General features: G+C 40.1%; 1 protein-coding gene across 10 annotated transcripts in view; it reads left to right on the forward strand.

The window, feature by feature from the left end:
- NLN (neurolysin) overlaps window positions 1–12,633 on the forward strand; it is a 96,166-nt gene extending 83,533 nt beyond the window's left edge. For 8 of the 10 annotated variants that reach the window (XM_078004769.1, XM_078004770.1, XM_078004768.1 and 5 more), the window contains 2 exons: window positions 1,566–1,702; window positions 12,072–12,633. In XM_078004769.1, the coding sequence (XP_077860895.1) occupies window positions 1,566–1,702; window positions 12,072–12,206 (272 nt within the window). In that variant the 3' untranslated portion in view covers window positions 12,207–12,633. The remainder of the gene's footprint in view (window positions 1–1,565; window positions 1,703–12,071) is intronic. The other 2 variants (XM_078004771.1, XM_028849475.2) reach the window with 1 other exon arrangement.
- Window positions 12,634–17,995: the final 5,362 nt, after the last annotated feature.

A 17,995-nucleotide genomic window follows, 5' to 3' on the forward strand; every position in this document is an offset into this window, starting at 1 on the left:
GGGACATTTTTAGGCCTAGCATGGTGGCTCATGCCTGTAATCCCGCACTTGGGGAGGCTGAGGCGGGAAGATCACTTGAGCTCAGGAGTTCGAGACCAGCCTAGGCAATAAAGGCAAAACCCGTCTCTACAAAAAATACAAAAATTAGCCAGGTGTGGTGGTGTATGCCTATAGTCCTAGCTACCCGGGAGGCCGAGTTGAGAGGATCACCTGAGCCTGGGGAGGTTAAGCCTGCAGCGAGCCATGATCGCACCACTGCACTCCAGCCTGGGTGACACAGTGAGACCCTGTCTCAAAAAAAATAAAGGGTATTTTGCAGGAGAAGTATGAACTTCACCTTGTTTCTGATACTGAGGTCAGTTAAAGCATTTGACTAGCAGTTTGTAACCTGAGATTTATGGGACTCATGCATGGGCGTGTTTATATTTGTATGTATATGTTTTAAGCCAATATATAGTTGTGCTTTTATGTGTAGTTGGTAAGGTGGATTTTTTTTCACTAAGGAAATTGTTATTAAAATGAGGCAGCCACATTTACAGAGAAAATAAAGATAAGAATGGTCAGTTGAGTCATTCTAGGCTCCCCACATAGTAAACCATAGCGCACCTTTGTGTCACAAGCCTTTGTGTAGCAAGTACGTTTTTAAATGTACAATTAAATTATTATTGACTATTAGTCATCTTGTTATGCTATCAAGAAGGGGCATTTTTAGGCCTGGCATGGTGGCTCACGCCTGTAATCCCAGCACTTCGGGAGGCCGAGGCGGGAAGATCACTTGAGCTCAGGATTTTTGATAAAATCCTATATAAAGTAGCCCTACAGGTAGATCGAATTGGTGAAGAGTTCTTTTTCAGGCTAGGCACGGTGGCTCAAGCCTGTAATCCCAACACTTTGGGAGGCCAGGGTGGGCAGATCACTTGAGGTCAGAATTTCGAGACCAGCCTGACCAAAGTGGTGAAACCCTGTCTCCACTAAAAATACAAAAATTAGCCAGCGTGGTGGCATGTACCTGTAACCCCAGCTACTCAGGAGGCTGAGGCAGGAGAATCCCTTAAACCTGGGATGCTGAGGTTGCATTGAGCCAAGATCTCACCACTGTACTCCAGCTTGGGCGACAGAGCGAGACTGTCTCAAAAAAAAAAGTTCTTTTTCAGTAATTATCAACCTAAAATAAGTGCAACTCTGAGACATTTTAGATATAAAGAGGTGTGGCAAAGAGTAGGGTTAATATTATTTTTCAAGACATACGTGTTTAAGGGATAAGAAAGGACTGATTTCAGTTCTAAAACACTGAGCTATCTGATGGGTGTGGACAAAGCCGCTGAAACTGTCGTTAGGCATTCCAGAGCTTGGAGCCGAAACCAGCTCTGAGGCTGAGCCATTGAGAGATGTTTATAAACATCTTGGCCAAGAGGACACATAAGCCCAAGGAGTACTAGAGGTGAGATGATATCATTCATTCTCTCCTCCCACAGCTGGGCTCCCCAAAGGGAAACCTTAGCTAGCTGTTAACCTGATCATTAACGTTTGCAATCACATTGAGTGAAATGTATCTTTTTTTAAAGGCACAAATATGCCAGCTACTTTTGGACATTTGGCAGGGGGATACGATGGCCAATATTATGGATATCTTTGGAGTGAAGTATTTTCCATAGACATGTTTTACAGCTGTTTTAAAAAAGAAGGGATAATGAATCCAGAGGTATAGTATTATTTTTCTCCTTTTATTAATTTTGTGATTGCTCCTTCCCCTTTAACTCCTAGTGTAAAATGTTGATCATACCTAGATTTTACTGTAAGAGGCTTGGTAACAGCTTTTACCTCTGAGGCCTTGCATCTTTCAAATCATCGTACATCATTAAGTTGCAGTATATAAGTGATTAATTCTACAGCTTAAAAAGAAAAAGTAGCATATTTTCTTGCTTGTTAACATTCCAATATATTACATAATTAAAAATTCAAAGCTTTGTTTATGGTTTTGAGAATCTATAGCTGCTAGTTTTGACATGTACCGTACAATGTTTTTGTTTTATAGGAGGTTGGGACAGAAAGGTAAACTCCTTCCTGATGTAAATGGTTTCCCTGTGTTTTGATATCCTCTACACACTTTGTGCACTCTCTGTGGGAGACGCCCTTTTTCTGTGGCTGGCATGCCCCACCCACTACATAGTTTGTGACCTTTGTCACAAAGTTGCTTGATTAACCTGAGCCATTACTTTCCGTGTGCAGTGAATTGACTGCCAGGTAGCTGCCAGACAAATCTTCCTGATTTATAGCCCCCAATCTCCATTCTCACTGAAGGCTCATCCGTCAGATTATTTCCAAGGCTGATGCATTTTCCAGTGTATGTTTTTAAATTGTTTGATTCAGAAATTAGAAGAACAAATTATCAAAATCAGGCTCTCTGTGCTTATTTCAACCAATTGATTTGTTCTCCAAATGTTTTTTCTAGATTGCATAGTACCTTACACATATGTATTGAAATACATTGATGTGATTTAGATCACCATTCCCTCCCCATCTTCCTCCTGAAATAACACCTCTAAGGTACCCATACTTCATTATTTTGAAGCATTTCATCTCCCATCCCACCCCACCCAATCTGTTAAGTCCTTGCAATTCTTTTCCCATTACCTGGCCAACCCATTTACAAAGGTCAACTACTGACTATTGTTCTCACAGACATACCTACTCTTGCATGACCTTCAACCAGGACCCATCCCTTAATGCCTCCACCATAGAGATGGTGCCCTTAGGACTCAAAGTGTTCTGGGGAAGATTGTATGACTCCATTGACCTGCCCAACTGCAAAGTCATGCTCTCTAGACTGAACTGGACCCCAGTGCTCTCTGTGGTCCAAGTCCATTCCCCTTATTGATTTCCCTCCAAGTCCCTACCACCTCTCTACTCTGTCAGCAGATGATCTCTCCTCTTTATTAAGAAAATTAAGATCATTGAAGCTGGCTGCAGTGGCTCACACCTGTAATCCCAGAACTTTGGGAGGCTGAGGTGGGAGGATCACTCGAGTCCAGAAATTTGAGACCAACTTATTCGATATAGCAAGACCTCGTCTCTACAAAAAAATAAACAAAATTAGCCAGGTGTGGTGGTAGAAGCCTATAGCCCCAGTTACTCTGGAGGCTAAGATGGGAGAATTGCTTGAGCCCAGGAGGGATGGAAGCTGCAGTAAGCCGAGATCATGCCACTGCACTCCAGCCTGAATGACAGAGTGAGACCCTGTCTCAAGAAAAAAATCATTGAGAATGAGTACCTTCATCTTTCTTTCTCTGTACTTCAATACTTGTCTTATTTTCTCCTGTCTCAGAGGAGATGTGTCTAGCTCCAAGAGTTCCTGGTTTGCTGTCTTGGAAAAAAAACTTGCTACTGACTCTGATAACCCCAGTCAGTGCTACTGCTCTGTTCTTTTCATAGCCTAATTTCTTGGTATAAGAAGTCTTTGCAAACCTCTCTTTCCTTGCTTTTGCCCCCACCAACAGAATTGGAAAGTTACCCCTCCTCCATAGTTACCACTGATGACCCAGTTACCAACTCCAAAGGCCCTCGTCCTTCTTCTTTACTTCCTGCTTCTTGTTATTCCTCTCTCTCTTCACAGCCCTCAGCGCGACAATCAAACCCTTTGTTACTTCCCAGTACTCCCTGTGTGTTGACAAGTTTATGTGTTCCCTTAGGTCTCTCCACCTTCACAAATGTATTGGTTCTTTTTTGTTAACCTAAAATATATGCCTCCTTCATGTGTACATCTCAAAAATTCCAGCACTCTTAAAGGTCTCACTCATGTGACCACATGTTCAAGAAGTCTTTGAGATTACCAAAAACCAAAAGTGATCTTTCCATCCTTTGAACATACAAGTGGACTTGGAGGAGTGGACTAAGCCTTCCCCGTCACCTCCTCGGGGCTGCCACTATGTGACCACATACCTAGTCCCTTCTCCCATTACCTTTTCTCTTCTCTTTTTTGGAGAACTGTCCCCTAAAACAAATAAAAATTAAAAATCAAAAAATAAAAATAAAAAATGAAAAATAGACTAGTTTTTAAAGAAAAACAAAAGACAAAAAAAAAAGTGGTCTTGGGCATGGAAGAAGGGCTTCAGTAAGCTTTTATTATGTCTGGATTATTTAATGTAACTATTACCAAGTGAAAAAACATCATATTATAAAATATTTTATACCATAGAATACAAATGTTGATTTTAAAGTGTGTTTAAAAAAAAAAAAAAAAAGCACATCAAAATGTTGATGATTATCTTTGGGGATAGTTTATGAGTAATTATTATTTTTTTCTGTACTTTCCTGGAGCTTTTCACTATTTTTACATATATGTAGATTGTTTTAGAAGCCAGAAACAATGTTTCAAAGAGAAAAATTCTAACTAGGTAAAGGTACAGTTATGACATCTTACTGGCAGTCATTGGTGAGGATTCCTGGTGTTAAGTGTACACTGCCTCTCCCAGCTAGGCCTTCGCCATCACCTCCTCTGTGCTTGCCCTCATGTGACCACATACCCAGAACCCTCTATCATTACCTTTTCTCTTCCGGTTGTCAAGGTAGCAGCCAGATTACTGATCCCTGTGGTTCCAAGGAACTTGCAAGTGTAATAGAAGCAGTTCCTGCCATTATGCTTCTCTGAACTTCCTCTTATTCTCAAGCTTCACAGTTTGGCAGACAGCCATACTACTCTTATTTAGACAAAGGTGCTGGGTTGAACTTAGAGAAAGCATCATCCCAACAACTTGGAGTTAAAACTTGTGATGTGAAAAACAATTTTCAGTGTTACTAAAATTCTGGATTCAGCAGTGCTGTGTGTTATTAGATGTCTTAAGCCATAAGGCTGGTGTTAATTCCTTCCTTTACACTTTTTCCTTTCCTTTCAAATGCTCTGAGTATCATGGCACTTCCTGCTCCTCTGCTGTCACAGCAAGAATGGACCTGGCTCCAAAAACCAAGAAGAATCCCTTGGCCCTCACCTTCACACCCTTTGCAGATACTGAAAGATGGTTCTTAAGCAGCCATTTTATTCCCTCATACAATGTACTATTTGGGGTTTTTTGTTGGTGGGGGGGGTGTTCTTTAAAAAAAAAAGACACAAATATTTGCTCTAAAATAACACTTGCCTTACAAAACACAGCTACCCAATTATTAAAAATTAATGCTTTGGGACAACAATCCTAGTCTACAAAAAACAGATCGTTATTATAGCTATGTGTGATGAAGACAAGAAGAAATTCTTTTGTTATCCCAAAGCATTAATTTTTAGTAACTGAGTACTTGTATTTTGTAAGGCGAGTGTTATTTTAGAGCAAATATTTGTTTTAAAAAGAAAAGAGGAAGAAGAACTCCCCCCACAAAAGCAATATACATCACGGAATACCTTGCAGCCATGAAAAAGAACAAGATCTGAAGCCAGAAGGTAGAGGTTGCAGTGAGCCGAGATTGCACCATTGCACTCCAGCCTGCACAACAACAGCGAAACTCCATCTAAAAAAAAAAAAAAAAAGAACAAGATCATGTCCTTTATAGGGACATGGATGGAGCTGGAGGCCATTACCCTTAGCAAACTAACACAGGAATCAAAAACCGCATACCGCATGTTCTCACTTACAAGTGGGAGCTAAATGATGTGAACACATAGACATGTAGAGGAGAACAGCACACACTGTGGCCTTTTGGAGGGTGAAGGATGGGAGGAAGGAGAAGATCAGGAAAAATAACTAATTGGTAGTAGCTTTAATACCTGGATAATGAAATAACCTGTACAACAAACCCCCATGACACAAGTTTACCTGTGTAACAAACCTGCACTCATACCCCTGAACTTAAAAGTTAAAAAAAGAAACAGAAAAATACTTCTTCAGACCAGTACACCATACATTACTTATTTTGTGCCATAACCACAGAGTGTTATTAGGCAACACTGAGAAAGATGGCATTACCTGGAGTCGTTCCAGACTCTGTGCATTTGCTTTAGTTTCACATGTCAGTGAGTGGTTGCTTCAGACACACAAACAGGATAAAAATATGAATTTTTAATGGTATAAAGGAATCCTTCATTGATCTGAAGTCATGGGAATCAGAGCAATCAAAATATATCCTGCAGACTTTGTTGTCTCACCCTGCCTAATGTGTGTGTGGGTCACTTTGAGAAGATAGCGGGATGGCCCTTCAAAGCATCAGTGCCTGCTATTGTTAGTCCCCAGGCACTAGAGAGGCTGGGAGCTGAGAAACCACATGTTGTTGACGTTATTGGTTATGCAATAGAGAGGACTGTGTCCAGGCCTTCTCTCTGTAACCTGCTGCCATCCTGCAAACTCCAGAGTCTGCTCTGGGGGCCATTTCAGATCTTGGCAAGCAGAACTATAGAAAGTAGCAGTAGAATATATTAGGGTGTAGTTTTCATTCTGTTTTGAGGGCCTCTATCAAAGTATAATAACTGAGTGCTTACCTATAATAGCCTAAAACTTTGCTACCTCTGGTTTTATCTATAGTTTTTAAAATGTTATTCTTCATAGTGAATAGACATCACATCTTAACTGTTTAATTGCTTTGTTATATATTACCTAAAGTACTTTTTTCTCAGTGAACATGAAGTTGTCTCATTGTCAGACATACTTTTCACTTTTCTGACTGTTCTCTTAAATAATTATGGAGTGGAACTGCTTGGGATTAACGCTTTTCCAGGAAGCTCTCTCGAAGGTCTTTAAGGTCACCAAATGTGAATTCAGAATCCAGCAGCTAATCATAGGTTGAAAGAATGGGGGCATTTTAACTAAGGCCATTTCTTTTTATAAGGCAACTTCACTGTGGGAAAATTTTCTAAGAGGTAATAGACATTGTGAATTCAAAGGCAATTATATTGTTAAGCCACTATTATCTTCCTCCTCTTTTGCATTTGGAGAAATTGCTAAGCTTCATTTCTTCCATCAGAGGAGGAGAAATACGAACAAGTATCACTTCTGAAAGAAATACTGAGAAAGTCAAGAGAGTAAGTGTAACTATTTCAGTCTGTAATGCCATAAAGAAGGAGCTACATCTTACATACAATAATAGCCACAGAAACATGAAGAGTCTTGGTTAAACATGACAAAGAATCACTTGATAGAGAATCTATAATACAAAGCTAAGGATCCCAGTGCTTGAAACAGAATCCTAGGCCCAATTCTTCCTGTAACGTGTTGCTAAAAGAGAATATGAAAAGAGAGTGTCCTCTCCAGAAGGTTTTTACAAATGGCTTTAATTCTTTTCTCTGTCTCAGCTCTCCTGATGTACCACCCAACAGCTGATTTTTCTTATAACTGAACCTTTTCTAGTAGCCTCAGGTTTTGCCTGACTTGAGGGACAAAGGAAGGAATTCGAATTGATTTCCAACCTACTTCTTGAATATTTACAAGGCCAGGCCTTCTAAATCTTGAATCCCAAGCAGCTGGAAGCAGTTTTTCTTCCTTTGTGCTCTTACAGCCCTTCTTTGTTTGCTCTTAGCATCCCAATAATCTGCCTGGTTAATTGTCTATTTCTTTATCTTCTCTGATAGATCAGAAGACTCTTGTAAAAGGAACTATTTTATTCAGCATTGGGTTCCCTTCTCTGCTTCACAACTATTTATTTTAATTTAATTACTGTTTTACATATTTGTGCCTCTTTGGACCTGACTGATGGTTTTCCCCATCCGCTTCCACTTCTCTACCCCCCATACATACTCCTACCCAGGGTGTTTTTCCTTTGGATCTGCTCCCTCCCTGTAAAGGTTTACCCTTCTATCCTCACCAATCAGTAAGGTTTCCAGAAGGCCTCTTCTAATCAGACAGCAATTCCTACTACTATTCTTGTCTCTCTCTCTATCAGCACCAGTTTTTTTCTCTCCCTCCTTTGTTGTTGTCAAAGCAGTTCCTTTTTTAATTTTTGTCCATTCAAGATCTCCCCACCCTCACAGAAAACAAACTGTGTGCTCTTGGGAGGGAGTTACGGGCTATGGAAGGAGAAGGTTCAAAGTCCAGCTTTAAAGCAGGCTGGTGAGCTTGTCAGGTGCCTGATCGTCATCACCCGTCCTTGGCTGGTCACTCTCTGCCCTGATGACTGTCACTCAGTGTAGGAAGGAGACAGCTCTGACTGCACTCCCCAGAGTCATCCATGCTGGGAAGGATGGAGGAGGGGTGGAAAGTTAGTGAGAGCCTGCATGTGCTGCTGCAGAGATGCCCAAGATAGCAGGTGACCCCATCTGTTTCCCATTTATATATTCTCATTGCTGATAAATGATGGACATCCTTCATTTAGGTAATTATTATTGCTATTAAGATATTACCTGAAAGGGTGCATGTTATTGGATAAAATGAGTGCCTGAGTGCCTTATCTCTCCCACTTAATATTTCTACTGAATTATGCATTCTATTTCTTATTAATAGTGGAAATGAAGTTCCTTATGCCTTTCTTTAGCTTTATTAGGTGACAGAACTAATTTTGAGGAAACACCACACCAGGAATGCATTTGTTTCCCTGAACTGTATATATATCACTGAGCTGGGTCAGTGGGAAAGGAAAGAGAGGAGAGGGAAGGAGGAAAGGAGATGGGAGGAGGAGAGGTTTATTGATTACCGCTATATGCCAGATATTGTGCCAGGGAGCAAACAGAATACTGAAATCACCTCCTCTAACTGCCCAGAAACTGAGTGAGATAGGCATATTCCCATTTGACAGATGAGGAAATCAAGGCCCCAGGTCACATAGCTAAAGATTGAGCCAAGATTCAAACCTGGGCCTGACTCTGGAGTTCCTGATCTTGCTTCAGAAATCATCACTGTTAGAGAAGACTTGCATAGTTGCCAAAAGATACATGCTAATCTTCTAGGATTAAAAAAGCCACAGGGGTGGATGACACTGGTTTTCCTTCATAGGAAACTCTAGTTTTTACTGTATGCAGATCTTCCTGAAGGATGTTTCTAACATGAAAAATTTTAGCAGTTGTCTTAGAGCTTCTCTTCTTGATTTCCTCACAGTTACAGTTTCTTTATAAACAAAGTATTAACAGAACAACTCAGGGCAAAGACTCCCTCCACCTGTGGCATATGTCTCCCAGACCATGTTCTCTCACACAAAGAGCCTGGTACCCCCAAAAACACACAAATTCACTTAACTATTTTTTTTCTTAAGTAAAGGAAGATCCTGTTACCAAAATGACTCTTAAACTCTTCTCAAAACTTCATTGCAAAGGAAATGAAACTATTAAAAGACCATTGCTCTGTAATTCAGGAAATTGAATCAACTTGTTTGGAGCCATAGGCAGAGGAAGATTTGAGCTGTACTGAGCCACATATTGTGAGACAAAACAGTGCCCTGCTCTGAAATGATTTTACCATTCATGAGCTGTCTCTTTACAACACCATGGAACTCCTCAAATGCCTCCTTTACTACCTAAAATTACAGTTCTCTGCACAAAATGAAAATACTTTGTCAGATGTTCACATTTGGAGTGATTTTTTAAAACTTTCATTTCGATTTTCCTTAATGTTTCTATACTTGTCAAATGCATATGTCTTTTTAAGAAATGAAAGACACATGATACATAGATCTTGAGCTTGAAGAATTTCTGCAGATGAAATACTGATGATTGAGATTGGGTGATAGGTTCATGAGAGCTCATTATACTGTTGTCTCTACTATTAGTATGTATTTTAAGTTTTTCATAATAAAATGTTTAAAATATTTTTGTAATTCTGCAGAAAAATTTAACTCCCATTGTCTGCGTTCTTCCTGTGCTGCTCTACCCAGGGCGCACAGTCTTTCCAGCTCCAGCCACTCAGTTAACACTAGTCAGATTTAGGCGTGGTGAGCAAAGAAAGGAAGGGAAGGGAGGTAAATCGTGGTTGGGCTCACGAGCCATGATATGCTCCTTCTTAGCTCAGTTAACGGCCATGACAAGCACAGCCATCACTCACATTTTAGATTCGAGATTGCTGCTGTAGCAGTAATGACTTGCTGCAGAACAGGCAAGACATGACGTGTTTTTGTTTGTTTTCCCGAAAGCTGATTGAAGGCTGGGTGCAGTGGCTGACACCTATAATCCCAGCACTTCGGGAGGCCGAGGCAGGCAGGTCACTTGAGGCCAGAAGTTAGAGACCAGCCTGGCCAACATCGCAAAACCCCATATTTACTAAAAAAACAAAAAAATTAGCCGGGTATGGTGGTGCACTCCTGTAATCTCAGTTACTCGGGAGGCTGAAGCATAAGAATCGCTTGACCCTGGGAGGCAGATGTTGCAGTAACCCGAAACTGTGCCACTGCACTCCAGCCTGGACAACAGAATGAGACTCTGTCTCAAAAAAAAAAAGAAAAGAAGAGGCAGAGGCAGAGGCAGAGGCAGTGGCAGAGGCAGAGGCAGTGGCAGGGGCCAGGGCCCGGGGGCGGAAAGGGAAAGGAGCTAATTGAATCTAGCTTCAAGCCCTGGTCATCAGTTTTGGGAAGTTCGATATCAGTGACTGAACGCCTTCCCCTAAGAAAATGGCTTTAAAACTTGGAAATAAGGCAACAAGACTGCTGTGTACCTTTTTAATATCAAACTAGAACACTGTGTAACAAGCCCCCCTAAAGACTATTTTATGCTCTTGGCACTAGACCTGTCCAGTGTGGTAGCCACGTGTGGCTGTTGAGCACTTGAAATGAGGTTAAGTACAACCGAAGAACTGAATTGAGACGCACCATAAGTGTAGAAAACACCCTGGATTTTGAGCCCTTACAACAACAGCAACAGGTCTCCATAATGTGGATATTGACACATGTTGAAATGATACTATTGTGGATATAGTGGTTTAAGTAAAATAGTAACATTAATTTTACCTATTTGTTTCTTTAACTTAAAAAAATGTGGTTAGTAGAAAGTTTAAAGTTACATATGTGCTTCATATTATGTTTCTGTTGGACAGTGCAGCCCTAGAGTTTCTGAGAAGGTAACTTTGACTAGTTATTTACTCCTGATTAGAGCCCAGACTGTGAAGTTACATGTTAGCCTGTAGATGATTAATAAGCTGCAAATGATTTCTATTTACAGCCAAATGTAACCCCAAAAGTTTGTATTCTTATGGCCCTAGGACATAAATCGTTTTGTGTCTAACTTGGTAGATTTCATCCATGTTTTATTTTCCTTAACAGTTTGACTAAATTTACCTCTGATGGTTGTACCAATCAAAATCTTGTTATAAGACAGAGCTGGAAATTCTCTAGCTCTTCTTGTACTAAGTCCTGTTGATCAAGTGATATAATGGATATAAATGTAAGTGTTGCTCTGTGAATTGTTTGTTATGTGTATATTTGGAATTATGCTTCATTGAATTGTCTTGCCTTGCTTCCTTAAAAGGACACTGAAAGGGAAGTGAAAATACTGAACAATGCTGATACTGAATAACAACTATTTTCTTTCACTCTATCTGCTCCTGTGTTTATGTAAATAAAAGTAGAGGAACTGTGACGTTTTAAAATTCCAGACCTCCATCCCCAAAGAAAGCTTTCTAAAGGTCCTCATTGCCAGCATCACACCCACCAAAACGTCTGGCCCTCCTGCGGGACATGTGCGGCCCTCCTTCTCTCATCCATAAGGAGGACGGTTCTGTTGTTGTTTTGAATGAGCCCATCATAAAAGCAGCAGAAACCATGTGACAGTAGCCATGCTCCTGTTTCTGGGTACCCAGAAGGTTGTTTGTAGCCTTCTTGAACACTTGCTTTCTAACCCTTTTGAATTTACAAGAGATAGCACAGCAAATAGGAACCTGCCGTATATTCCATTTGGCTATATTTTGTTTGTTTGTTCATGTTGTCAGCTCACTGCCTAGAATCTAAGGAGACAAGACCATAATAAAGGACAGTGTAGAAGACCTGAAGTTTTAAGCTCCAAATCTCTTAGCTACCAAAATAAATAAATACTACAGAGCTGTTTGTGAGCAAGAGAAAACATCTAGACAGTAAGGCTAAAGTCCTTTTTCCTTCACCCCTACCCTTTCCTCTTTTACATCTAGAGATTTGGAAAATTGCTATAACCATGAATTATTAGGTATGATGTTTTGTTTTATTAGGTTGGAATGAAATACAGAAACCTAATCCTGAAACCTGGGGGATCTCTGGACGGCATGGACATGCTCCACAATTTCTTGAAACGTGAGCCAAACCAAAAAGCGTTCCTAATGAGTCGAGGCCTGCATGCTTCATGAACTGGGGATCCTTGGTAGCCGTCCATGTCTGGAGAACAAGTCAACATCACCGTGTGTTACTGGCCTGGAAACTGAAGGGAGTTTTACAAGTGAAAATTTAGATTTCTATTGACATCCTTTTGTTTTCTAATTTTAAAAATTATAAAGATGTAAATGGAATTATAAATACTGTGACCTAAGAAAAGACCCACTAGAAAGTAATTGTACTATAAAATTTCATAAAACTGGATTTGATTTCTTTTTATGAAAGTTTCATATGAATGTAACTTGATTTTTTACTATTATAATCTAGATAATATGATATAAGAGGGCTAAGAATTTTAAAATTGAATCATATACATGATATAATTTGATCTTTCTTGTATCTTGAAGTTTTGTACTTGGGATTTCTGGACTGATAAATGAATCATCACATTCTTCTGGTAAATATTTTCTTGGAGCTCTGTGTCAACTTTGATCCTTTGTCTCCCAAGAAGGTGTGACCTCTCCTTTGCCTGCATACCTCAAGGCCAGGGGAATATGCCTCAGTGATGCATTTTTTGTATATCAGGCCGCGAGATTCCCAACTTTCTGCCATACTTAAATTACGTTCCTCCATTTGAGTTTTGTCTTTTCCGTCCGAAGTGCAGTCAAGAGTATCAAAAACTTATGTTTCAATTAGACTGGTCTAATGTATAAGTTTTTGTATCTTGTATTAGAGGATTTCGTAGCTTGTATGAGAGGCTCATTTCCACTTCAGCATACAAGATCATTAGTCTTTTGGCATGTGTGCCAATTAGAATACTAAAGCAAGTCCAAGCACATTTTTCTCTTTTCGTGTTTCTGATAAGTGTTAGGGACTTTGCCTCTTTTGCTTACTACATCCCCAAAAGTGTCAGGTAGACATGTCACAAATGGCTCTGTAGAGAGCCATGGGAAGAGAGAGGAGGTGGATGTGGAACATAAAGGGTTCAGAACCTCCAGAACAGGAATGGGTTTTGGACAGAAGCATTTTAGGACAGCTGCTCCAAAGCCTTATGTGTATGATGAAACTTAACCACAGGGAAGAGACTCTTCAGTAGCCTGTTCCGTCAGGTGATTTTTATTTTAAGTGAACCTTTGGATCTATCTTTAACTCTCTTTATTGTGAGTCTAAATTCCAATTCTGCAGCAGACAGTAAACTCACAGTATTTTTCCTGTAGGAATCTATTCAATAAAGGAAACCAAGACAGGATAATAAAATTAAAAAAAAAAAAAAAAAACTTTGAATGTACCCTGCCTAGGTCTTCCATTTGTTTTCCAGTGCATACCTCAGGTATGACTTTGCTAGCCAGAGACAAAATTAGCACCTTTCGATTCTCTAGTCCAAGTGAACTTTGTGCTAAATAAAAAATTATTATACTACATAACAAAATTACAGACAGCAGGAGATGCAAGAGCTAGGAGATTCCTAGATTATATCTGCCAAGCAAATACCTTAAACATCCACCTGAAATCCTACTACCCTCTATTCTGAGATAATTTGACCAGCCCTTCTCTTCCCCACACTCACTCAGTGTCACCCCCGTCTAGTCCCCAAAACTGTTTTTGTGGTCTTTGCAGCCTATAGTAGTTTTCTCACATCTTTCCCCCCACCCCAAGACTTTTCTGTTTTCCAGTTTCAGACAAAAAAAACTCTTCCGCTTTTTCCAGTGTGTCTCCTTAACAGCAACTTTACCATTTGAAATCTTATTTCACACAGAAAAACTAAATTGGTGTGGAAAGGCTGCACACAGTAAAGTTATATTATTATCCATGAGAATGAATTCATATTTCTTTCATACTTTAACATTAAAACTGAAATACATGAGAGCAAAAGCACCATAGTGTTCTTTTTATTTAGGGCCTACCTCTAATATTTAAAATCTACCAAAGAACAGTCACAAAATTAAAACTCAGCCCGGGCGCGGTGGCTCACACCTGTAATCCCAGCACCTTGGGAGGCCAAGGCAGGCGGATCACCTGAGGTCAGAAGTTCAAGACCAGCCTGGCCAACATGGTGAAACCCTGTCTCCACAAAAATACAAAAAGCTGGGTATGACGTCTGGTGCCTGTAGTCCCAGCTACTCGCGAGGCTGAGGCAGGAAAATAGCTTGAACCCGGGAGGCAGAGGTTGTAGCGAGCTGAGATCATGCCATTGTACTCCAGCCTGGACAACAGAGCCAGATTAAGTCTCAGAAAAATTAATACTCAAAAAATTCTCAAGCATAATTCAAAAGAAAGGACTTACTTTTAAAAAATTCTCTAGTGTGATTCAAAAGAAAGGACTTTGTTTTTTTTAATGTGGCCATCCGTCTAGTTGTTCTTTTTTTCCAGCTCAGAGCAGAGAATATCACTGACATACTTGAAATGGTGGATAACTATGGAAATTGTAATTGGACAAATGTACACTTTAGATTTATGGACTGAGCCACATATAATAAGGTCTCTCCAGGTAATTGATCCAGGAGATTTAGGCCTCTTTCGGGTTTTTGTTTTTTTTTTTACAGGCACGGTTGTGTTGTGAAGGATAAAATCTTAAACATCTTATGCTAATGGATAGTAGGCATGATCCTAAAGGTTTAGTTTTACGATGCTGCAGAGAAGAAAAATGTCTTGACGTTATGCCACGTGATCTAGACTTTGTCCCCCTCTAATATAAATGTTGCATGTTACCTAAACAACTAAAAATTGCCTTGAAGAGTTATCACCTGAGCTACTTATGCCAAGGTCTTGCTTTTCTAAAGCTAATAAGGTGAGAGGTGGATATCTGTAGCTCTTCGGATGAAAATTGCATTGTGGAAGACACCAAAATAGAGGAAATAGCTCTTCAAAGAAAAATTACTGATATGATCATTGTACTTGTAAATGCCTTAAGTAATAGGCAGTGACTCACTTTTCTACTTTACCATTTTACCTTTAGCCTTTATGTATGAATTATAGGTCTGTGGAGATCCTGCCTCCCCACTAGGCCAGTTTGTTTGCATTTACCATTTATTCATTTTCTATCATACACAGGTGGAACTTTCCATGCGCCAAGGAAATTGCATTAAAATTTACATTAAAATACCATCTTACTTCAGGTTGCTATAACAAAATATAGATTGGGTGGCTTCAAAAGCAGACATTTCTTACAGTTCTGGAAGCTGGGAAGTCCCACAATCCACATGCTGGTAAATTTGGTTCGCGGTGAGGCCCCTCTTCCTCTTTTACTGACCACATCCCCAAAAGTGTCAGGTCGACATGTTACAAATGGCTCTGTAGAGAGCCATGGGAAGAGAGGAGGCGGATGTGGAACATAAAGGTTCAGAAACTTCTGCAGGCAGCAGTGGCAGGGAGCAAGCCCTAGAGTGTCTTTGTTTTACAAGAGCAGGAATCCCATCATGAGAGTTCCATCCTCATGACTTTATCTAAACCCAGTCACCCCCCACAAAGGCCCCACCCCCTAACCCCATCACATTGGCTGTTAGGGCTTCAATGTAGGGAATGGGGCACAAACGTTCAGTCCATAACGAAACCGAGTCCTCAAATAGGGTTTAAACATAGTTAACTGAACACCCAAAGAATGTTAAAAGAGAAAATCCATTTTATTTGAATAGATACAGTGACCAAAGCTGCTTCCCTCAAATCAACACATTACAGTTAGATGTCTCCCATCTGAAATTGGATAGCCCATTGAAATTGAACATGCCTTCTCTATGTGTGGTGAGAATAAAAGCAAGAAAGCAACGAATGTGGGGGCTCACACCTGTAATCCTAACACTTTGGAAGGTTGAGGCAGGAGGATCCTTTGCGCTCAAGAGTTTGAGACCAGGCTGAGCAACATAGACCCTGTCTCTACAAAAACTAAAAAAAATAGCTAGGGATGGTGGCACATGCCTGTAGTCCCAGCTACTTGGAAGGCTGAGGTGGGAGGATTGCTTGAGCCCAAGAAGGTCAAGGCAGCCATGAGCCATAATCACGTCACTGCACTCCAGCCTGGGTGACAGAGACCCTGTCTTAAAAAAAAGTAAAATACAAGAAAAGAAAAGACAGATACACCTTCAGTTCTTTGAAAAACAGTCAACGTCCAAAAAGTTTATTTTTTGAGTCACCTTTAATAGAGAAATTTCCTACTGGAAACAGATCCACCTAAGTGATTATCTAGTATCAACTGTATCAAGGCAAAAGGTAAAGGTTACAAGATGTAAATATTAGACCAAAATAGCCTTTTTCAACAAACAATAATGCTATAAGTCTGTAACAAAACAAAATTTGAAAAATTGAGGTAATGTGCACAACCATGCACACACCCCCACACCACACCATGAGTGATTCTTGAGTTTTTATTTGGTTGAATTCACCTTGTAGTTCCCTTTCCCGGGAAAATACAGGTTCAACACATCTAGTCCATGATGTACATACAAGGGGAAGGGGTGAACAGGAAATAGGCTCCCTTGTTCGGCTCACATGAGCTGGAACCTGTACTAGCTGCATACTTCATAGACCCCAGAGGCTCGCCTCAATTGTACTCCCGTGATAAAATGTCTCTAGCATTTGTTATGAGAGAAACTGGCTAGAAATAGTTTGTTCATTGAGTCCAGCAAGACACACATTGCTGTTGATATCTTTGTGGCTAAGATGGAGAATGTGACTGGATAATAGTTATCCAGATGGATTCCTAGCTATTGAAACAGTCTGAGATAGTGCATAATGATTAATGTTAAACTGGGGGTAATTTCAAGTCATTTGGCTAAAAATGAAAAAAACCATAAAACTATCAAATTTACAGATAATAGGGCTGGAATTATTAAGTATGATGATGTTATTAATATTTAAAACTATTTTGGCCGGGCGAGGTGGCTCACGCCTGTAATCCCAGCACTTTGGGAGGCCAAGGTGGGTGGATCACCTGAGGTCAGGAGTTCAAGACCAGCTTGGCCAACATGGCAAAACCCCATCTCTACTAAAAAATACAAAAATTAGCCAGGTGTTGTGGTGCATGTCTGTAGTCCCAGCTACTCGGGAGGCTGAGGCAGAAGAATCGCTTGAACCCAGGAGTTGGAGGTTGCAGTGAGCTGACATTGTGCCACTTCACTCCAGCCTGGGCAACAAAGTGAAACTCTGTCTCAAAAGTAAAAAAAAAATAATATTTAAAATTATTTCAATGTGGAGACAAGCTCAAAATGAAATTAGACACATTCCATTACCCAGGTAAAAGAAGGGGAAGACTGACTTGATAGTATTCAGGAAAAAAGAGTTGGCAGTTTGATTTGGCCAAATTCCGATGTCAGCTCATAGGACAGCACACCTGGGGAGGGGGACGGGAGGTGAGAACTAAGGCTTTTTAAGAGTGTGTTGATAGAAGTATGTGCCCAGATCAAAAGAATAATCCCCCTGAACTCCAGTGTAAGATCAATCACTGTTAGAATATTGTGTTCCTTTCTAGGTATCACATTTTAAGCAGACTTCGGCCAAGTATTACAGTGTTTGCAGAGCAGGAACAAGATGATGATAAATTTGAAAATACTTCTCAAAAGAAATATAAAAAAGAATTAGGGAAGTTCAGTCTGGAGATAATTCAGAAATACAGATGATAATTGTTTTCAAATTCTTGAAGGAAATGGGAGAGAGAATAGGCTAATTCTGTACTGCTTCAGAAATCAAATGGAAACAATTAAATTCCATTAGAGAAATGGTTGGAAAATAGGAGGAGGATTTAGTTCAGCATGAGGAAGCTGTTTCTAATAATTTTTGTTGGCTAAAAATACATTCTGCTGCTGTGAAAAGCCTGTAGCTGCCAGGAGTGTTA

The sequence above is a fragment of the Macaca mulatta genome, chromosome 6 (genome assembly GCF_049350105.2).
Source record: "Macaca mulatta isolate MMU2019108-1 chromosome 6, T2T-MMU8v2.0, whole genome shotgun sequence".
NCBI lineage: Eukaryota > Metazoa > Chordata > Mammalia > Primates > Cercopithecidae > Macaca > Macaca mulatta.